Source organism: Protopterus annectens, chromosome 1.part1 (assembly GCF_019279795.1).
Source record: "Protopterus annectens isolate FY-2018-M chromosome 1.part1, PAN1.0, whole genome shotgun sequence".
NCBI classification, from domain to species: domain Eukaryota; kingdom Metazoa; phylum Chordata; order Ceratodontiformes; family Protopteridae; genus Protopterus; species Protopterus annectens.
Genome location: NC_056726.1, coordinates 631,912,796 through 631,935,967, shown reverse-complemented (window position 1 = coordinate 631,935,967; position 23,172 = coordinate 631,912,796). Strand labels below are relative to the sequence as shown.

Sequence of the window (23,172 nt, the reverse complement as noted above, 5' to 3'; positions counted from 1 at the left end):
GTGGGTTTCCTCCGGGTGCTCCGGTTTCCTCCCACATCCCAAAGACATGCTGTAGGTGGATTGGACACTCTAAACTGGTCCTAGGCATGAGTGTGTGCATGTGTGTGCCTTCTGTGGAAGGTTTGACACCGGGCTGACAACTTGACACCGTAAAATTCCACTGCCAATCATGAGTGGACAGGTGATCCGCTGTGGCGACCCCTAACCGTGAAAAGGTGAAAGAATAAGAAGAAGTAAGCATCCCACAACCCTCCCAATTGGAGGTTTGTAAAAATATATCCTTGTTGTACAGAATCTCCTTCAAACAACCTTTCCTGGATCAAACTTTCTGAATCTTGTGAAGGTCTTACAACCGTATTTTCCTTCTTCTCTTTTGCCTCTCCCTTCTTAAACAATATGAATGACTTCTACACTCCTTCTGCCATTTTTTTCTTCTACTACCAATGTCTTTTGTAAAGGTTCCACTACCTCCACACTTATACCTTCCTTCCTTCTCTCCATTCTGGCTTCTTCTACCTCACACACACATTCGCCGTATTCCTTTCTGCTTCTCTGAGCTGCCTACGCACCCGAACTGGAAATGCCAACAATAGTGTCTCTGTACACAAAAAGGTAGTGGAAGTTCACTGATGCCTTGGCCAAATTTCCCTTAGTAATATAAATACCATCTTGCCAATCCCCTGAAAATAAGCTACTAGCATTGTGGGAATAACCTGGTCAACAAAGAATAAACAAATAAATAAAATAAAAAAAATACAATCTGCATTTTGGAAAACCACCATAGGACACAGTTTAGATGCTTCCAGGCTGTTATTTCATCCTGGATGATTGGCTCTTGTGCAGGATAAAATACAGTTGTGTAAGTAAACACATCCTGATAGCAGATGCTCAAATGGTAGCCTTAGCTATATGCTTTATATTCTGCCTAGGACACAGAAGCCAGCCAGCTTCTAAAGCTACTTAGCTCGTTCCATGTGCCCAAACCATCTGCCAGCTCGAGTTGAGCTGCCAAAAAGACAAGTTTGGGTGCCAAGCCTTCCAGAGCTACCCTGCCAACAATGAGAAGAAGGCTGGGCTCAGAAAGGACAATGCCAGGAAGAAAAAAAAAAATAACCACACACTGACATAAACAATAGACCAAAAAAAATAAGGGGACAGATAGGAGGGAGTGGCTACTGAAGTAGCGATCACATGAACATATACTGTTACTGTAAGTTTACTTACACAACTGTACTATGTTCATCATAATGATCACTGCTGCAGTATCCTTAGGTATTTAGGTATATGACCCTAGCTTACTGCGTTTGGAAAGTGCACAGAGAAGAGTCCATGAGCCCCTGGAGAATGGACCTTGCAAAGCCTGATCTAGACCTAGAAAAGGAATCAAGCTAATATTGCTCTGTAAATGTATGTGCAGAGGACCAAGTTTCTGCTTCTAAAACACTTCTGGAATCCAATGCTTTCCAAAAAGCCGCAGATGAAGTCAAGGCCCTGGTAGAGGGGGCCTTGACCCTTCCTGGAATGGATTTGTTATGGTGAGTACAACAGAAGGTAATGACATTAGATAACCATTTGGAAATAGTCTGTTTTGACACCAAATGTCCCTTCTTTTTATCTTCACAAGAAATGAAATGATCTGAAGGTCTGAAAGATTTACTTCCATCAAGATAGTGCCAGAGTTGTTTGTAGACATCCAAAGTATGGAATATCCTTTTGACCTCATTTTTGTGTTTAGGAAAGAACATGGGGAGATAGACAGTTGTAAACTTGGATACCACATTATGCATACAAGAAGGATTAATTCTCAAAGAAACCCTGTCCCCGTGGAAAATAAGACTGAGATGACTCATTACAAGAGCTTGCAACTCAGACATCCTTCTTGCAGAGGTCAGTGCAAAGAGAAAAACAGTTTTCCATATTAAGAACCTCAAGTCAGCCAAGTTAGCTGGTTCAAATGGAGCAACTGTTAGCTTCTCTAACACAAAATTAAGATCCCAAGGAGGCATCACCTATTGTTTTGCAGGCCTGTAATGCAAAAGCCCTATCAAAAACATTTGGACAAGAGAATACACTGAAAGAGGAGGATCCATGGGCAGACATGCTGAAAAGGTCAATAAATGAACCTAGAGAGAGGCGTAAGACAGGCCATAAGAAAGTAACTCACACAAATATTGTAAAACCAGAAAACAACTAGCCCTGAATGACTGCCAGTTATGAGGTTAGCACCAACTAGAAAACGTTTTCCCATTTGCTAATATACGATTTTCTAGTAGCAGGCTTTCTTGCTTCCATTAGTACCTGCTGCACATCCTCAGTAAACAGGTGCCTAAAAAGAATTAAGACCGTATCATCCAGGTAGTCAACTGGAGTTGATTGGTGACAGAGTGTACTAAACACCCCTATTCTTGTGCGAGTAGATTCAGTCTGTGAGGAAGTTTGTGGTAATTGCCCTGGCCATTTCCAAAAGAAGGGGGAACAATGGTTGCCAAGTCAGAAGGCAGTCACCACAACTCTGGATGTTAGTGGAAAAGGTAGAGAAGCATGCAGGAACCTTCCTGTCCAAGGAAAAGAAAAAGAATCTTTCTTCCAAACCTTCTTCCATTGATTCATGGGGCAGAATATTGCCAGCTGATTGTTCACAGAGAATGCAAGGATGCAAAGAGGTCTACTTGAGTAACTCCCCACAGATGGATTAAATCTTGGAAGCCTATCTGAACTAGTTTCCATTCGTGAGGGTCTGCCCTTGTATTGCTTAGATTGTCTGCCACACAGTTTTGCTCTGATGGAATGTAGGATGGCTGTAAAGCAAGACTATGCTGTGAATCTATATCCCACACTAACTTGGCTAGTCTGCAGAGAGGGTACAATTTGGTTCCCCCTTGCTTGTTGATGTACCACAGTTGTAGTACTCTCTGTAGCAACATGGAGAGGTCCCATGATTCACAGAGCTGAGTGCCTTGATCAGAACAAGCATCTCCTCTATATTTATGAACGTGTTTCTGGCCTTGGTGCCCCACGTACCTAGCACTTTTAACTCTCCTGAAACTGCTCCTCTAGTGAAATCTGAGGTGTCTGTGGTGACTGACTGCTTTGGAACAGGAAGAAAAAGAGTCCTGGATTCAGGGATATCTGTTGTTTCTGTCAAACCCCAGCCCTGGGATCTAAAAAGTCAAGGGGCATTGGTGCTGGGACTAAAAGAGACTTTTGACACCACAGTATCTTTCTCATGTGGAGTCTTGCCAGGGGTATCATGAGAACCATATAAGCCATAAGAACCAAAATCCTGAGGTATTGCCTCTTGGTGAGAAAAGTCAGAGCAAAAAACCCTAGAAACAGATATATATTTTCCCCCTGGAAGAAAAGCTCATTGAACTGTTGTGCTCAGTTAAAATCCTAGAAACACAATCTTGACTGCTCACAGGAAAGATTTTTGAATGTTCTCTTGGAATCCCAGCATGTGTAAGAGATTTTTCACCCAAGAGAGAGATTTTTGAAATTTTGCAAAAAGACTGCAAAGATAAGAAAGTCATGTAAATATGGAAAATGTGGATACCTTGTACCCTGCAATGAGCTATAATTAGAGATATACACTGTTTGAACACTCTTGGTACAGTGGATAGTCCAAGGGTAAGGCAGTGAACTGGTAATGTGATCCAGACACACAAAACCTTAAGAAATGCCTGAAGTCTGGATGAGCAGGAATGTGATGATAACCATCTTTTAAATCTAATGTTACAAGGAAACTTGAATAAGGAAAAAGAGCAGGTAAGTGTCATCACTTTGAATTTGGGCAGCATCACAAATAGGTTTAGGAAAGAAAGATCCAGAAGTGGTCTCCAAGCATTTTTCTTTCTTTGGCAATAAAAAATTCCTTCAATAAAACCAGTTTCCAACCTGGGAAGAGAGAGCTGGTCCTATCACACACCGGGACAGCATTTGATGAAGTTGAAGTGGAAACAAAAGACTGCTGTGGAAGATTTGCAATTACTCCCTGGAACAGAGAAAATCGGCTGCTGTGGGGGGGGGGGGGGCAAAGTCTCCTAAATACTCATTTTGACATATCTGACTGTCCTTGGTTTTTGAAGTTTACAGAATTCTTCTTGGAATCCCTTGCCATTTCTTTTTAAACATCTGTTTACCTGTATTTTATTGAGACTGTTTATTTCTTACTAATACTGTATGAGGAATCAGAGAATCCTTTGAAAACTTGAAAAAGGAGGGCTGAAAAATCTTAGAGATCCCCTGTATCAGCTTACCCCTTTCGTCACACTTTTTGATCACCTCTACAGCAGAAGGGCTAAAACCTAAATCTCTAACCAAAGGAAAATTTGAAAATCTATTTTTAACATCATCCAGGAGTTTCTGAAAATGCAATCACTTAAACTTCTTCAAAATAGTGCCAGTGGTCATAGCCCTAGAAGTATCAGCAGAGTCATGCACACATGACTTCAACAACAGAAGAAATATTATTTAAAGCAGATTTTTCCTCACCAGATACAGGTGCAGATAAAATAGTCCTCATACTTTCACAGTTAGTCAAAACAAACCTTAACATACAAGCGTGACCATTCAACATTTTGAAAATAAAAGTTGCAGAGGCATGCACTTTTCCCCATAGTTAATATTCCCATCCTTTTTAGAAAGAGTAGAATTGGAATTTAAGTGTTTAGCAGCAGAAGGATTAACTAAAGCTATAGCTGCTGGATCAGTATTGGGAAGACTGTATAAAAACATAGAAGACCGAAGGGCTTTATACATCGTATCTGCCTTTTTAGGGACAGCTGTCCATCACGAAAATTGTAGGCATTAACACACATATCCTCCGGAGTTAACAGAAGCAAAGGAATTGGTGCAGGTTCTCAAAATTCATTCTGTAACAGCTTATATTACTTTTTGTGGGAGTGAGAAACCTCAGTGTCTTCCACTGAAAACACTGGCACATTCTACAGCCTCAGAAAGAAAGACCCCCCACCACCACCACCATGAATCAGAAACTGAGATCTCCTCTGAGTCTGAATCAGAAATCTGAGAAGAAAACCCTATATCTGTCCCTTCATCCTCCTGTCCAGATTCAGAATCTTGAACCTCTTTAGGAAAGGAGGTTTCCTTCTTTCTTTTACCAGAAACTAATGTATAAGAAGGATTAATAACCTGAATTTAACCCTGAGCCAAACCCAGTAAACTACTCCCTCTAACAACATTTGAGAAGTAGATACATGCTTAGTTTTCTGTTTCTTTTTGACAGGAAAAATTAGATCAATGGTGTTATCAGTGGCAGCAGCAGCTTACCCATAGATTGGTACAACATTCTGACAAGACAGGGCAGCCTTCAATTATCCCTCTCACAGGACTGTGGCTCTCCCTTGCCCAGTGAGGGGACTCCAACAGCTGCAGAGGAAGTGGTTAGTCCCCAGTTCATAGTGGCTGAAGGTGCTACACAAGAGGGATCTAATGGCTACAGCAGACTCAATCCATCTGTAGCTAAAGCAAACTGTTAGCATGCTGTGATGGCGAAGGCTGTTTCTTAACTTTTTCTTTCTGTGGCTGAAAAGACTGACAGACTGTTCCACAGTCAAGCCAAAAATGGTGCCTCTTTCCTGGGGAAAGCAAGCAAGTGCCTGTAAAAAAATAAAAGTCTAAGTCACTTTTTTAACAGAAAATATAATAAAAAGCACTTTAAAAACACTGCCAGCCCACAAAGTAAAATAAGTATGATTTCTCCACAGAAAAATGGTTTTCAGTTACTTTAAACACCTTTTAAAGTGACAGAAAAAAAAACATTGCTCCCGTTTAAAAGTACAGTACAGTTGTCTCATGACAGTTTATTAAAATTCAAACTCTTAGCTTTAAAATAACTTTCCTGAAGAAGAAGAAGATATTAATAACAAACAAAAATTATTGAATGGAAGTTTTTCCCCCAAGGGAACTTACCTGGCCAGCAAAGGAGCAGCACAAGCAGAACATCAATCCTTGAAAGTCTCAGAAGAGCATATTCTTTGGAGGCAGTAAAGCTCTGAAGGGCTTGGCACCCAAACTTATCTTTTAGTCAGCTCAGCTCAAGCTACCAGACAGTTTGGGCCTATGAAAGCTGCCTTGAAGCAGGCAGGACATAACCCATATAGCTAAGGCTACTGATCAATATGATCACTGCTGCAGTAACAACAGCAGTGATCAATATAATTAACAGCCCACGTTTCCTACTTCTTCTGTGTACACTCACTAACTTGTCCATACTGGACTTTATGAGCCACATAGCTTCTCCAAAGAAGGGGGTCAGCCATGGGGAGTGGGCAACAGGGCAGGAAGAACTTAACTGTTCTTACCGCTCATGGACATAATGGCCTCCAGTTCCACATACTAAGAACCCAGGAGAAAGAAAGTCCCCTGCATCCCTCCAACTCAAGAAGAAATAAAACTTCTCTACAGCAGATGTGTGTGGGATCAAAAATGCAAGGGACTATACCAGGTGCTGGATGACTAGGTCTTGGTGATCAGGGACAAACCCACCAAAGGCAGTGAATGATCATGAAAGACCTGACTAGGCTCACGGCTGGCATCAGGTCATATTTCCTAAGGGTATCTGCCTGCATCTGTGAGAATGGGCCCTGTCAGACTTCAAACATCTGTCTGAAATCCAAGTTCTAAGACATGAACTTTAGTGTGGGGAGACCTGGTAGACTCTGCTGTACATGAATCATCAAACCTGGTTGGAACCTGACCAGGGTTAAGTCCACTTTCATGAGTACAACAACAAAGCTATAGTCAGGCAGCTCAAGAAGGTCATTCTCGGGAATCAGACCAGCCAAAGACATGGTCTTGCTGAATGACAGAAGAGACAGAGTCATTAACACCCTGATAGGAATAGGATCTGACTGTTGCACCTCTCAGAAGCCCATTCACTATCTTCTGAGATGGTGACAAGAGTACCTAGAGGGCCCCTAATGAATGATGAGTCACTGTATATGAGAACTAAACAGCCAATTCCAAAACTGACTGAGCCAAGAGGCCTGACTGACACCTACTCGCCATCTCTCTGGACTTCTGATGGTGCTCTACTGGAGATAGAGATATGTCTCTGGGAGACTTTCCTGGATGACTGTGTAAAGAACTTTCAGATAGTCCATTCTGGTACAAAGATAGGCCAACCCCCTCCCCCCCGACATCTGTATGTGGCTGGGTTAAGATGGTTACAATTATGGCAGTACTTCATGTCATACTGTTTTCCCAAGCAGAAGAACATGTTATTGGATGTCTTGCTCACATTTTTGCAGCCACATGAACATATAAAACATTTTGCAACTTTAGATACCAAGTACAGCAAAATTACACCAATGTAAGTCGGCTCAAGCTACAAATTGTGCAAGTATCAGAAAACAATGGGGGTGATCCAACATTCTCTCTAGAGAGCAGCATGCACATTATGCATTGACATATGGTGCCTCCCTAAATGAGGGAACCTCAAAGACAAAGTACTGAACTTGAATGGAAAAGAGTATGAACCCATATGCAGATCTAGCTATTAAGGTGCCCACTGAAATCATCTTTTTCTATCAAAAAATGCCTTAAAATACTTCATATACAGAAAAAAATAACCAACAGAATAAAGACCTCTTTAAAAAGAAATTGTTTGCCAAATTAAGGTACCCAATAATTAAAACATCTATGTAAAAGAAGGGCAAACCTGGAGGTGAACTTTTCAGATAAAGAATGAAAAAGTCTGAATGGCCATTTTAACAAGTGGATAATGACATCTTACAAGTTTGTAGCTGTAGACAATCCAACTTGTTGTGAATACAACATAAAACCAACATTAATCAGGAGCTACAAAAGATCCTTATCTGAATATTGTCAGATGAGAAGGTACCACTGCAGCAGAAATGATAACATTACAATGAAATACTGAATGTAACACAATGAAAAAAACATGTGTGTGTTGATATTCTGTTTTAAAAACAGAACAATGCACAGAGGGATATTAAATGTTACAAAATGTAGCTAAAAGTGGCATTATATTTAAAAACAAGATAAAACAGAATTTTAGAAAACATTTTAAGAAAGAGAACAAGAGAATGATCTGAATAAAGGAATGATAAATGCAGCCAATTACAAAGTAAAAAATAATTTTAAACACAGTACATACTGCTCACAGTCTACAGGTTTCTTATTTTTTTTCCACCGCAATATCGCTTTTTCTGTTATTAATGACTCTCCAGGAACTTCAGGAATATTCATAGCTTTAGCAAACTGAGAAGCACCACGATCAGTTAGCAGTACATGGCCAGTCTAGACAAAAGAAAAGAATTACATTAGTTTGTTCAGTTGGTCTTAGAATGCTATATGAACATTTTTTCTTTATACTGCAACAACTGAAAAAATCTCTGCTGAAAATCAAGCTGTCACAGGGAATGAGAAAATGCACAGTGTCTGCCAAACAATTTCCAGAAGTACAACAAAAGGTTTATATAAACCATGGTTCGGATTCATAATCCAGTATGCATAGCAAACCACTACTCAGAAGCCATGCAAAGGATGTGGGGATTCAAAAATAATGCATTATGCATTGCATCCTTACCCATGAGCCACTCCACAAAGCAATCTCTTGAATATGAATCCCATCCCACCTTTGAAAAAAAAGTGGTACATATCTATGCAGTGCTCACCATGAATGAACACACACACACACACACACACACACACACACACACACACACACACACACACACACACACACACACACACACACACAGTACATGGATTCAGATACCTGGATAAATGAATTATCTTCAAATGACCATTCTCTTCTCTGAATGGGCAAAAGACAGAATGCAGCTATACATAATACACATAGATACAAATAAGGAAATAATAAAGACGTTATGTACTCACCATAACATTCCATCTGTGTTGTCCATTTTCATTCTTCCTCAACTCTTGGGTTTGGACTTGACTCGACTTTAGCTTGTGGCCACCAAAAAGCTCTTGCTCTCCTCCCTTACCCATAAGGCACCAACCCCTAACATACCTCAGATCTTGTTTGCTGTTTGACATAAAGTATAAAGTACTACTACATAGCTCCTAACAGAAGAAACCATCCCTGGAGCACAACATGAAGGACAGCGGTGTCCTTATAAACTCTCATTCATTCAGAAATTAATTGTGAAAAAGGTTGGGGGTTGGTGAGTAGGAAGTTGAGGAAGAATGAAAATATACAGCACAGATGGAATATTATGGTGTGTACTTAACTTCTTTATCTGATGTTGTCAATTTTCATTCTATCCTCAACTGTTGGGGCAGAGTCCCCAGCTACCTAAAATCCCAGGTGGACTCTAAGGAAGGATATTCCTGAGCACAGTTGAGCCAAAGGCCACTCTTCCCCCTGAGATCAGATCCAGTTTATAATGGGTAATAAAGATGTGAGAATTGGTCCAAGTTGCAGCCACACATATGTCATCCATGGATGCCCTAGAGAGCAACACTGAAGACGTTGCCATGGACCTAGTTGAATGGGCTCTTAAAGGTCATGGTAAGGATAGTCACAATTTGCTGTAGATAAATGATAAGCAATCCTTCAGCCATCTGGCTAAGGTTACCTTTGCAACTGGTATTCCCAATTTGGCATCCGCAAAGGCCACAAATAATTGCTCTTTCTAATTTATTTTTGTTTTATGCAAGTAAAAACATAGTTTTCTGTGAACATACAACAAATGCAACATATTTTCACCTCTGTTTGTAATTTGTAAATTTAGGAAAGTAAACTGACAAATTAATGAACTGACTGATATTGTATTCTGACACCAACTTAGGAAGGAAAGAAGCATTGGTATGTAATGTGACTCTTTCCTTATGAAAGACCAAGTAGGGAGGTTTAAAGGACAATGCTTAAATTCTGAAATTCTTCTAGCAGAGGTAATGGCCTCTAGAAAGAAAGTTGTCCAGGTCAGGAACTTAAGATCACACTTAGCTGCTGGTTCAAAGGGAGAATGAATGAATTAAGGCCTGCAGTACCAAATTCAAATCCCATGGAGAAGTAGGAGCTTTATACAGGGGATTAGGCAGGAGTGTGCCCCTCTAAAATGCTTTACAAATTTTAGAAGAAGCCACAGAAGAATTTTCAAATCCAGTATGAAAATTAGAGATTGCTGCTAACTGAACTTTAACTGTCAAAGAGCTAACTCCCTCATTAAAAATCACTGCCACAAATTCAAGCATACTATGTACAGGAGCTGAGAAAGGTTCAATGTGTTTTTGTTGTGCCCAGCAAACAAACATTTTCCATTTACTTGTGTAAAGTTTTCTTGTAAAAGGCTTATGGGAAGATAAAATAATATGACAAACGTGTGAAGAGAGGACTGGTTGTCTGGCTATTAACAGAATTGGAGAAACCACACCATCAACTTGAGGTTTGAGATATCTGGATGAATCATACCCTGTCGGGTGAGTCAGGAGATCTAGAATCGGATCCAGAATCCAAGGTTGGTAAAGCAGATGAGGCCATAGGAAGAGGAACCAAATCTGTCAACGGCAGTAAGATGCAATGAGGATGACTTTGCTCTTCAACCTCTGCAGGACTTTTGGACTTGGGGGAATTGGTGGATAAACATAAAGTACACCAAGGGCCAATCATGGAGTACAGCATCCCTTGGTGATTCCCCCATAGGGGGAAATTAGGGCAAAGTAGCTGCTGCATTTGTTGTTTAGGGGAAAAGCAAAAAGATCACAGCAAGGCTGGCCCCATTCATGGAAAATCATTTCTGTCACTTTCATGTTGAGAGACCACTCATGAGGTTGAAGAATGGATCTGCTCAATTTGTCTGCTATCACACTGGACTTCCCCAGAATGTGTGTTACTATGAGAAAGTGGTTACATGAGATCTCCCATTGCCACACTCTCAGTGTTTCTTGACACATGGCGTATGATCTGGTTCCTCCTTGTTTGTTGATGTACCAAACTACTGACATATTGTCTGTTTGAATCGCAATTGTCCCTAAAGGGAGAGCATCCTGGAAGGCCTGCAACTCTAAAAATACTCTTATCTATAGGACATTGATATGCGAATTGGCCTCCTTGGGGGACCAAGTGCCTTGGACTGTTTTCCCCAGGAAGTGCCCCCCCCCCCACAGTCACTATGGCCTTGGATTGAGAGAGAATGAAAGGACAGCCTTATAGAACCTGATCTGAATCCACCACCAGAGATATCTCTTACATGCATGAGTGATTCTTATTTGTCCTGACATGCACTGGTAAAGAATCGACCACTTTGCTGCTAGCATCCACTGAAGAATTCTCATATGAAATCTTGCTAGAGGAACTAAGATTATGAAAGCCGACACTGACCCCAAGACCTGAAGGATCAATCAGGCTGAAATTTTGGTACTGCAAATTATTATTCTGACTTGTAATCTGATATTCTGTACTCTTGAGAAAGGAAGAGAAGCTGCCACTGATATCGTGTTGAAGACTGCCCCTATGAATTCTCATGTTTGAGTTAGTTGTAACTGAGACTTCTCGTAATTTATGGTTATCCCCAGATGAGAACAAATTTGAAGTATGTGATCTCTTGCTCTTATTAGCAGATGCCTGCTTGGAAGAGCAATGAGCTGGTTGTCTAGATATGGAAACACTTTGAGTTCTTGCAGTCTTAGGTTAGCTGCTACCACTGCCATGCATTTGGTGAACACCCTGGTGGCTGTGATGAGGCCAAAGGGCTGTGCTCTGAACTGATAGTGACTGGCTCCCAGCTGGAAGCACAAGTAGCTTCTGGACTGTCTGTTCATCTTTATGTGATAGTATACATCCTGAAGGTCTATTGAGCACATCCAGTCGTCCTTGCCCAGGAAGGTTAGAATGGACTGAACTGTGACCATCTGAAACTTTATTTGTTGAACTGACTTGTTCAAAGTGTTGAGATCCAAAGCTGGTCTCCAGTCTCCTGTTTCCTTTGCCACTAATAAGCATCTTGAGTATGTTCCATATTTTAATGGTCTGATGGAACCTCTTGGATGATATTTTTCTAGCAGCTTATGTATTTCTAGTGCTGCTGCTTTCCTCTGACTGGGTGGAACATCAGGAATTTTGCATACAGTTGGAGGTAGGAGGGAAATGGGAATTAAATAACTTCTGGAAATAATCCTCTACACCTAAGTATCTCTTGCTATCTCTACTCAAGCTCTTGGGTGCAGGGATAGTAGACCCCCCTCCCAGAATGCCTTCAGTGGTGAACAATTAGCCCTTCTTTCAGGAGTGCTGGTGGGGTCTATCAGAGAAAGAATCTCTGGACCCCTGGTTTTATGGGTCTCTTCTACCACTGGGATGGTGTCATCCATTAGAGTTCTCCCCTCTGTCCCTAGGGGAACTATCTCCACTTGTGTCCTGGAAAGGACCCTGGGACCTTCTGAACCACATCTTCTGATCCCCTCGTTGAGTCCCAGAAAAAGATCTTTGAGGGGTCAAAAAACATATGCCCACTGCAGAGAGGGTCTTTCCATCCTTCTCACACCTGGAGAGTGTGTCTTTTGCTTTTGAGTCACACAATGAACTGCTGTCAAAGGGTGCACAAAGAAAGAGGACTTGAAAGGCTCCACAAAATCACATAAGCACATCCAGGCATGCCTCCTAATGAATATGCCTGAACCCACTGCCCTTGAGGTCTCTTCGGCTCCATGCTAGATAAGACTCATGGATGAATTTGAAATGGATTGAAGGGTAGCTAACTCAGGGAACACAGAAGACTGGGCCTTAGCAGTAATTGTCCCAGAAAGGGATTTTGTAAGTTCCTTAATCAAGTCCCTTTGTAGCCTAGTAAAATGTGCCAAATAGTTCAACGACCTAAGAGCAAAGGTCGCTAATGCATAAAAACTCTTTCCTAATCTGCCCGTTGTTTTAGACTCCCTGTTAGGGGGCTAAACAGATGAATTTTGCTCAGGCAAGTTCCTTCTTGGTGGCTGCTGCCACAACCATGGCATCTGCTGACACCCCCTTACTCCTAAATTCATTCCAAACAGGTGTTGCCAAAATCTGATCTGGCCTCTTAAAGACTGGCTCAACTGAGTCAAGTTCCTTCCATGCCCTCCTAGAGACCAAATCAATGAGCTCATCTGTGGTCAAAGTAACCCAGGAGGTACACAGGCCAGCTCCAAAAGTTTCCAGAAATACTGATTCCTCCAGTGAAGGGACCAACTACTTCTCTGCTTAAGCATCTTGAGAATGTATCCAAATGAGAAGTCTTCCAAAGGTGATCATGGGGACCCTTCTCCTTCATCAAAAGCAGTATCGTCAGTGACTGATTCTTGCAAAGTCCAAGTGCCTCCACTTGCACTTCCTCTTCCAAGGGACTTCCTCAGTGGGATGTTCCGATGAAGTGTCAGAACAGACTGCATGACCCTGTTGGGTGGTCTGGATGCCTTGAGCTGGCTGTCCCTGTGGAATAGAATGATGTAGCTCTAGGCATACAGACATCTGAGAATTAGATTGGAGATCCAAAGGGAATGGATCCGTCAATCCTGCCATAACAGAAAACACTATCTTCACAATCTCATAGCAGATTTCTCAAAAGAAAAAGAAGACAGAGGGTCCAAGAAGGCAGGCTTCTGGAGCACTGCCTCCATCTGCCCCAAGAGCAACCTCCCTGAGGTGGAAGTCAGAGCGAAGCTATCCAATGCCGAAGCTCTGAGGGGCAGAGATGCCTCCAAGAACCTCAGAGTTGACTCTGGTGCCTCAGACCCAACATGGCAGCTTCGGCTCCGAGACTCATCCAGATCTGAAGAAGTCAAAGACAGTGCACTCACAGAAATCTTCTGATCCTAAGATAATGATAACTTCGGATCCAAAGATAATGGTACCTTTGGATCTGAACCAGATGGACCCAGAAGGTTCAGATCCAGGGACTCTGAAACAACTAGTGGGATCAGAGAAGATGCAGGCAATGGTGGTGTAACAGATGAATGGGCTCCCTAACCAAAGGGGGTAGGAGCCAGAAGAACACCTATCTGTATCTGCAGCAAGAGGAATCTTTTCATCATTCTGTCTGCATCTTCATTGGTTCATAGGTTCATAGGTTTATACTAGGCTATCTGCCCTAAGGCATTTATTTCCTCAGTTAGATGTCTGGATGAATGAGATGAGGCAAGGGATGCTGACCTGGAATGTTGTTTCTTCAGAAAGTGCGAAGGAACCCTAGAAGACACTGGATCCTAGGATGGAAAATATTTTGTTCTTGGTAGTATCTTCAGATCTGAAAAGCTTGGATCAGAAGATTTTTTCATTAGATCCGAAGGGGAGCGGAAATTAGCACATTTCTCCAGTCTCTTTTTTGGCAGCTCAGAGGAAGGAGTTGAAGAAGTGGACGGTCTTGGAGACTTAGTCAAACTGTCTTTAGTTTTAGTCTTAGGGGACTGAGCTCCAGTGATAGCCTCTCCAAAAGAAGCTATCCCTTTAAAATTAGTTTATGTTTTCTATCTGCTACAGCCGTAGGACTGAAATTTTTGCAGACAGAACAATCTTCTTGCAGATGTTGTGGTCCTAAACAATAAACACACAGTGTGGGCATCTGAAAGTGGTAACGTATGCCCACACTTCTGGCACTGTTTGAAGCTGGCAGGTCCTTTATCAGACATGATGAATCCTGACAGAAAAGGGGATAAGGAAAAAGAAAACGTAATCACTTTTTCTAACATGTTACAGGGAAAAAGAAATACCATCAATGCTACAAAGAACTACACTAACATGTACTATAGAAAAAGATACTTATAGAATATAAGAAAAAAAATATTAACTGTGGTAAAATAGAATTACACTCAGTGTAAAGGGTAAGGGAAATATATATTTATATGTTAAAGAAGAGAGAAACTAACAAGAAAAAAAAAAAACATTTCAATACAAGCTCAAGACCTCAGGCTGACTACATCTTTTGCAAAAAGTGGCAAACGAGATCTGACACATGTTAGGGGTTGGTGTATAATGGGTAAGAGAGGAGCTTGAGAGCTTTTTGGTGGCCACAAGCTAAAGTAACAGCCGAGTCGGATCTAAGGATCAGCTCCAAAACCCAACAGTTGAGGGTAGGATGAAAATTGGCAACATCAGATAATGAAGTTATGTTCTTACAATAAGGTTCCATCTGTGTCGTTGATCTTCATTCATCCATTACTGATAGGTATCGGTTCCATCCTCAGAAATGAGTCGGCCATTATAACAAGCTTACGCCAGCCAAAAAAACTCTCAAGCTAAGCTTAACCATAGTGCCTCTCTCTCTATGACTTCAGATCGAGTTTGCCCATTAGAAAGAAAGAGAGAAAGCGGAGGCTTTATCTGAGCAAATTCCCTATCATAAGGTAAGACCAAATTCGAACCTCCAGGAGTCTTTTGGAGGGGGATGGCGGCCGGGAGGTAATGAATGAATCAACAACAGCGATGGAACGTTATGGTAAGAACATAACTTCTTTATCTGATGTTGTTAATCTTCATTCATTCATTACTGATGGGACAGAGTCCCTAGCTGCTTTATTTCCTGGGAGGCCCGATGGAAGGATATTCCAGAGCACCACTGCACCAAAGGAAGCTCTCCCCTGGAGACCACATCCAATTTGTAATGAGTGATAAAGGTATGAGGGGTTGCCCACGTTGCTTCTACACAAATGTCATCCATAGAAGCTCTTGCATGGAAGGCAACAAATACTGCAACTGATCTGGTTGAATGCACTTTGACCTTAGTTGGTAAAACAGCTTTGTTTTGTTGATAGGTAAAGCAAATGCAATCTCTCAACCATTTAGACAGATTCGCTTTGGAAACAGATCTTCACAACTTTTGTCCTGAGAAGGATACGAATAATTGGTCAGATTTTCATAGTGATTTAGTCTTGTCCAAGCAGAATCACAATTGCCTATGCACATGAAGAAAATGTAATGAATATTCTCCTTTGTTAGAAAGATTTGGAAAGAAGGCTGACAGATCAATTGTTTGATTAATAGTCAAATCCAAAATGACTTCGGGTAAGAAAGTGGGATTAGTCTGGAGAGATACTCTTTTCTTTATGGAAAACCATGTAAGGACATTTTATGCATAAGGCCTGTAGTTCAGATATTCGCCTTGCTGAGGTAATAGCTACCAAAATTAAGTTTTCCAGGATAAAAAATTTATATTACAAGTAGCAGCAGGTTCAAAAGGAGGATAAGTCAAGGATTGTAGGACTACTGTCAGATTCCAGGGATTGACTGGCTCTTTGAAGGGTGGTCTAATGTGCATGACACCTTTCAAAAGGTTTTACAGAGACGGTGAGAAATCAAGGACTAGTCCTGGAAACCATTGTGGAAGTTAGAAATAGCCGCCAGGTGTACTCGAATAGTTGAAGCTGCTTCTCCTGAATGCATTAGATTCGATAAATAGTCCAGTACCGAAGTAAGTGGAGCTGAAAAGGGGTAGATTCCCTTCTCTCAAGGCAAAATTATGAATCTTTTCCACTTGCTGAGAAAGTTTCCTGGTGGATGGTTTATGGGAAGGCAGAAGAATGTTATGTACAGGGGAGGATAGATTGTTTTGCCTGGTAATTACTGGAAGTGGAGGAACCAAGCTGTCAGCTTGAGACTTGATATGTTTGGATGTATCAACACTTGCGGGTGCGACAGCAATTGCGGACTTGGATCCAGAATCCATGGTTGGTGCATTAGGTGAGACCAAAAAAAGGGAAACCAAACTTGTCAGGGCCAGTAGGGTGCAACGAGGATTACTTTGTATCTCAAGCAAAGAGCTTTCTTTAGAAATTGTGGGATCAGAGGAAGAGGAGGGAAAGCATAAAGAAGTCCCGTGGACCAATAATGTACTAGAGCACCACTCAGGGACTTCCCCTGCAGGAGAATTAGGGCAAAGTAGCTGCTGCATTTGTGATTTGTGGGAGATGCAAATAAATCGCAGCAAGGCTGGCCCCAGCTACTGAAAATTTTCACCACTATGACAGGGTTGAGAGACCACTCGTGAGGCAGAAGAATGCATCTGCTCAGTTTATCTGCAATTACGTTAAAATCCCCGGGAATGTGTGCTGCTACCAGAAAGTGGTTGGAAGATATCACCCATTGCCAAATTCTCATGGCTTCTCGACACAATGGGTAGGACTTGTTTCCCCATTGTTTGTTTATATACCAGACTATGGACATGTCCGACTGGATAGCAATTGTCCCTGCTGGGAGGACAGACTGGAATGCTTGCAATGCTAGAAGAACTCCCCTCAGTTCTAGAACACTGATATGCAGGTTGGTCTCCATGGGGGACCCAAGTGCCTTGGACTGTCTTTCCCTGGAAATGCCCCCCCCCCCAATCAGGGAAGCATCTGTGGTCACTATGGCCTTGGGCTGAGAGGGGGAGAAAAGATGACTTCATAGGTGTTTTTTGGATTCATCCACCAAAATAAGTCTTGTTTGCATCGATTTGTTATGCGTATCTGAAAGGACATAGGATGAGTCAAAGGGGTCTCCCTGTTGTAGAAGGAAGTAGTAGTCGACAAAAACAACAAAAATTGATTGGTCAAAGTAGAGCCATAAAGACGACAGAGTGGACTATTCAGGATAAGAAAGAAATTATGTATTGTTACTATTATGTAAAAAGCCCAGAATTTCCAGACACAAGATATACAAAACGATTAAGAGAGAAATTTGAGGAGAAAAATACTTCCGTAGGAAAAACTGTCACAAGCTACAAATAAAAATTTGCGTTCATTAATACAACAGATTTTTGAAAAACAGTATATAGATCAATAAACTTTGATCTCGTTGGAAAAAGAAGCCTCTGAGGAAGTGAGAAAATATAAACAAAACCTAGAGATATTTGAAAAATATAAAAAAGGAATATGGATATGGGAAAGGAACAGTGATTTGATATGGAGCAATATTTATGCAAAGGAGAAAGCCAAGTTAACTAATATACAGAAAGCAGTTTCAAAGATATTCAAAGTAAAATACAGGCAAAGGCATCCAGATATGGAAAATTTCACAATAAAAAGACTAAAAGCACAAAGATTTAATGTAGAAAAGACGATTAGTAAAGTAAAAGTTAAAGAAATAGAAGTTGAAGTTATGGAGTGCCTGCGAAGTTAAGGATTTAATGTAGAATGTTTAAAACAGACTACATCACAGCATGATGGAGTGAGTCCCCAGAATAAGGAAAAGCAAGAAGATCAGGAGACATGTGAAGAAGAAATATGGACAGGGGAAAGGAAATGAGATTTAATATGGTGTAATATTTATATAAAGGAGAAAGCAAAAACTAACCAATACAAAAAGAGCAGCACCAAAGATATTTAAAGAAAAATACAGGGAAAGGAATCTGGATATGGAAAACTTTACAATACAAAAAATAAAAAGACTAAGAGGAAAAGTAGAAAAAGAGATTAGTAATGGAGAAGTCAAAGAAATAGAAATTGAGGTAATGGAATAGCTGCAAGGAGAAGGATTCAGTGTAGAAAATCAAATGCAGAAAGCACCACAACAGGATAGAGCAATGCGTATCCAAATTAAGGGGAAACCAGTGGAACAGGAAGCAACAGGTTAGGTGCCATATCAAGATATTTTGGAGCCTTCCATTGGAAACCAGTATAAAAGTTCACTTGAAGCTAGACAGGAAGAAAAGGAACAGAAAACTGTGGAAACTCTGATGCAGTCAGTGTTGAGGAGTGATAGGCCAGTGAGTTTCCATATGACAAAACAACAGATGACACAGGATGAAATTTAACAGAATGTGCCAAAAGAAGAGGTTATAGAACTTTCTATAGAATGCCCGCAGGAAATGGAAAACAAGGGATGTGCCCTCAGTATGGAAGAAAAGGAGTTAAGAGAAGAGTTGCTTGATTTAATAGCCAAAGACATATACATCAAGATCAATGAGAGAAATAGACTGCAGAAGGTTAATAAAACCCCAAAAGTCAGAAGCTTGATAAAACAAATTAACACAGTAATTAGGACTGTCCAAAGAGATCCATGCCATATAACAGAAGTAAACAGAATATATTACTGTGCTGCTAAATTAATAACTGATAAAATTCTACCACAGGAACATGGGGTAGTGAGGGAAAAGCGAGGGAGGAAGAAAGCGAATACCATCATGGAAATATCGACTAGAGAAAACTATAAAGTAGCTAAGACAAGTAGTGTCATTGTTAGAAATTTATAGAAGAGGAAACAGATCAACAAAAATATTAAGAAAGACAGATGTGATAAAAGTAGAGAGCAGTATTAGAACAGATCAGGATCTATTATGCATTATTGGAGATAAACTAAACATTTCAAAACAGGCGGAAAGACTCAGAAGATACGAAGATAAATATAAAGCAAAAGCACAAAATAAGCAGTTTAATGATGACCCAAAAATGTTTTATAGAGAATTGGGAAATAAGGTAAAAGAAAATGATAGACCGCCGAAAAAAGAGGAAGTAGATACATTTTGGAGACGTATCTATGAAGATCCTGTGAAAAATAACAAAGATGCTAAATGGATAGAAGAAGTAAAAGAAAGAATAAGAAGTTTAAAGGTACACGGATATGAAATGGGATGAAATAACAGCTACAGCGATTGAAACAAAGTTGAGAAAAGGCTCTGATTGGAAAACCCCAGGCCCAGATGCAGTGCCTAACTTTTAGCTTAAAGTATTAACTTCTTTACACAAGGATCTAGCCATGAGTAAGAACTATTTATATGCCACAAAACCAAAAATAGGGTATTTGGCACAAGTAAAACCACGAAAGAAAAAAGGAATAAGGAATTTCAAACCATGTATAAAAGGTGGACTTGTTTACTGAAGGGTATCTGAAGAAGTCGGTTTGTCAAGACGAAAACGCAATTTTGTTTTAAAGCGTTTATGTGGTTTAGTCGTGTTCCTAGTGGATTAATAAAATTTTGTTGCTGATATCGGTGGCTCAAACTATTTATATGCACATCCCGAACAGACACTGTACTGGTTAACAACAGGAAAAGCAATGCTCTTAGAAGAGTGAACCTGCAAGCTACGCTAAAAATTATAGACCAATAACTTGTCTTCCGACAACGTATAAAATATACACGGGGATTGACATCGACAGAGTTTATAGTCATTTAGAAGAAAACTCAATTATGGCAGTAGAACAAAAGGGCAATAAAGGAAAGTCATATGTGACAAAGGACACTTTGTTGTTAAATAAAGTTATTGTGGAGAACTGTAAAAAAAGGGAAGAATCTAAGTATGGCATGGATTGACTATAAAAAAGCATTTGATAGTAGCCCACATTCATGGATAAAAGAGTACTTAAAAATGTATAAGGTACATCCTACACTTATTGATTACATTACAGTAACCATGAAACAGTGGCAGGCCACTTTGCAATTAAGCCATGATAAAGGACAGATTATTATCCCAGGGATAAAAATCCAAAGGGGGATATTCCAGGGTGACTCTCTTTTACCGCTGCTATTTTGCCTTGCCATTAATCCATTAAGCTGTTTACTTAACAGCTGAGGTCATGGCTATAATTTGGCTTCTAGAAAACAACAAAGTCTAATGACAATGACTTCTCATCTTCTCTTTGTCGATGATTTAAAATTGTATAGCTCATCAGATGAGGAACTGAAAGCACAGCTGCAGGTTGTCAAAACTTTTTCAGATGATACTGGAATGTCATTTGGTCTTGATAAATATGCAAAAGCAACCTTTAAAAAAGGAAAATTGCAGCACCAGGAAAACATCAGTTTGGGACAAGAATGTGATATAAAAAAACTTGAGCAAGAGGGGGTGTATAAATACTTGGGAACTGATGAAGGATCAGCAATAAAACATGAACAAATGTGAATAAAACTTAGTAAGGAGTACTTTAGAAGACTTAAATTAATCGTGAAAACAGCATTGACACCTAGGAATAAGATCCAAGCTATAAATCAATTTGCTCTTACTGTCCTAACTTACAGTTTTGGAGTGACTGACTGGCCCCAAAAAGTGTTGGATAAATTGGATATTAAAACAAGAAGGATGCTTCATGCTCACCAAATGATTTATAAAAATCAGTTTATACCAAGATTATATATTACCCGTTCTAAAGGAGGGATGGGCATCCTTGAAACTGATTACATGTATAGATCTGCAATCGTGGGACTCCATATATATCTACTGATCTCACAAGATCCAAATGTGGTGAAAGTTTTGAAACATGAGGAGAATAAATCTAAGATGACATCTCTGCTTAATTTAGCAAAAGCATATCAACGTCAAGCAGGAATGGAAATCACACCAGAAGTGGATAAAAACCAGGCAGCAACTGAATGTGCTAAAAAACAAAAGAAGAATATAAGGTGAAGGACCAGATGAGAAGGCAAGAAATGTGGAAAAAACATAAATATAGTTGCAAGTATAGAAAACTTCTGGAAGTGCCTCATGTTGATCAAGAACAACTGCAGGAATGGTTAAGGAGAGGTGAATTTACATCAAGAAATGAAAAGTTAATATTGGCAACCTAAGACAGTGGGCTACGTACACAATGGTTTACTAAGTCCATTGAACATGTGGGAGAAACAGACATATGTAGGTTTTGTGGAACCGAATTGGAAACAGTCACACACCTTATTGCTGGTTGTGACTCTCTAATGGCAGAGGGACTGTATACTGAAAGGCATAATAATGTGGCGAGATTGTTACACTGGAGATTGTGCAAACATTATGGTATCGAAGTGGCTGAAAAACACTGGAAACATGAGCCATAGAGAATCATAGAAAATGATGAAGTTTACATCACATGGGATCACCCAATACCAACAGTCCAAAAGATAGATGCTAGAAAACTGGATATAGTGGTACAAGAAAAGACAAAAGTAGCATTGATCATTGAAAGCGCCACACCTAGTGACTACAGTGTCTTGCGTACAGAGAGACACAAAGTCATAAAATGGGTTCATATTATAAGCACGAAAACTGAATCACGCGAACACCTATTGAGCAACACGGAAAGAGCGAATAACCACAGTATTGAAGGTATGAACGGATACCGCCGTAGGGAATCCTTCCTTTTGCTTCAATGGAGTGCGATCTCGGAGTTGGTGTATTTAAGTAGGGGGGGTGTAGGGGTGCAGGCGGACTTGGCCCCCTGCATACAACAGTTAGTGACAGTATTTGTTTGTTGGTTTTGTCGTGTTTGTGATTCGATGTTTTGGGCTTTCGCCCTTTACGTGTCGTTCAATAGGTGTTCACACGATTCAGTTTTCGTGCTTATAATATGAACCCCATAAAAAAGCGCCACACCTAGTGACTACAGTGTCTTGCTTGCAAAGAGACACAGAGTCATAAAATGGGTTCATATTATAAGCACGAAAACTGAATTGCGCAAACACCTATTGAGCAACACAGAAAGAGCGAATAACCACAATATCGAAGGTATGAACAGATAATGCCGTAAGGAATCCTTCCTTTTGCTTCAATGGAGTGCGATCTCGGAGCTGGTATATTTAAGTAGGGGGGTATGGGGGTGCAGGGGGGCTTGCCCCCTGCATACAACAGTTATTGACAGTATTTGTTTGTTGGTTTTGTCGTGTTTGTGATTCGATGTTTTAGGCTTTCGCCCTTTACGTGTTGCTTAATAGGTGTTTGCGCGATTCAGTTTTCATGCTTATAATATGAACCCCATAAAATGTCACGATCTGCAGGTAGAGACAATAGCCATATGGAAGAAAGATACCCAGACAATTCCAATAGTAGTAGGAGCAACTGGTCTTATAAAAAAGAATTTACAATCGTATTTAGATAGGTTACCAATTCATGTAACAACGTACGAATTGCAGAAGGAGTCATTACTGGGCACATTGCAGATACGGCAAAGAGCACTTTTGGCTAACATCAAAGAGTGAAACAATACTAATTTCATGAACTTTAATCATACTTTGACTTAGGAATGGGGTCCATCCCCGTCATGGTATTAGAAACCCAAAAGACTTGGAGAAATTAAAAAAAAGAGATTAAGGGGAAAAGTAGAAAAATAGATTAGTAATGGAGAAGTCAAAGAAATAGAAAGTGAGGTTATGGAGCAGTTGCAAAGAGAAGGATTTAGTGTAGAAAATCAAATGCAGAAAGCACCAGAACAGGATAGACCAATGGATATCCAAATTAAATAGAAACCAGTGGAACAGGAACCAATTGGTCAGGTGCCATATCAAGATATTTTGGAGCCTTCCACAGGAA

At 40.4% G+C, this 23,172-nt stretch overlaps 1 protein-coding gene across 1 annotated transcript in view; it reads right to left on the bottom strand.

The window, feature by feature from the left end:
* ASRGL1 (asparaginase and isoaspartyl peptidase 1) overlaps window positions 1-23,172 on the bottom strand; it is a 757,546-nt gene that overhangs the window by 320,861 nt on the left and 413,513 nt on the right. The window contains exon 4 of the mRNA XM_044077290.1: window positions 8,141-8,283. Coding sequence (XP_043933225.1) covers window positions 8,141-8,283 — 143 coding nt within the window. The remainder of the gene's footprint in view (window positions 1-8,140; window positions 8,284-23,172) is intronic.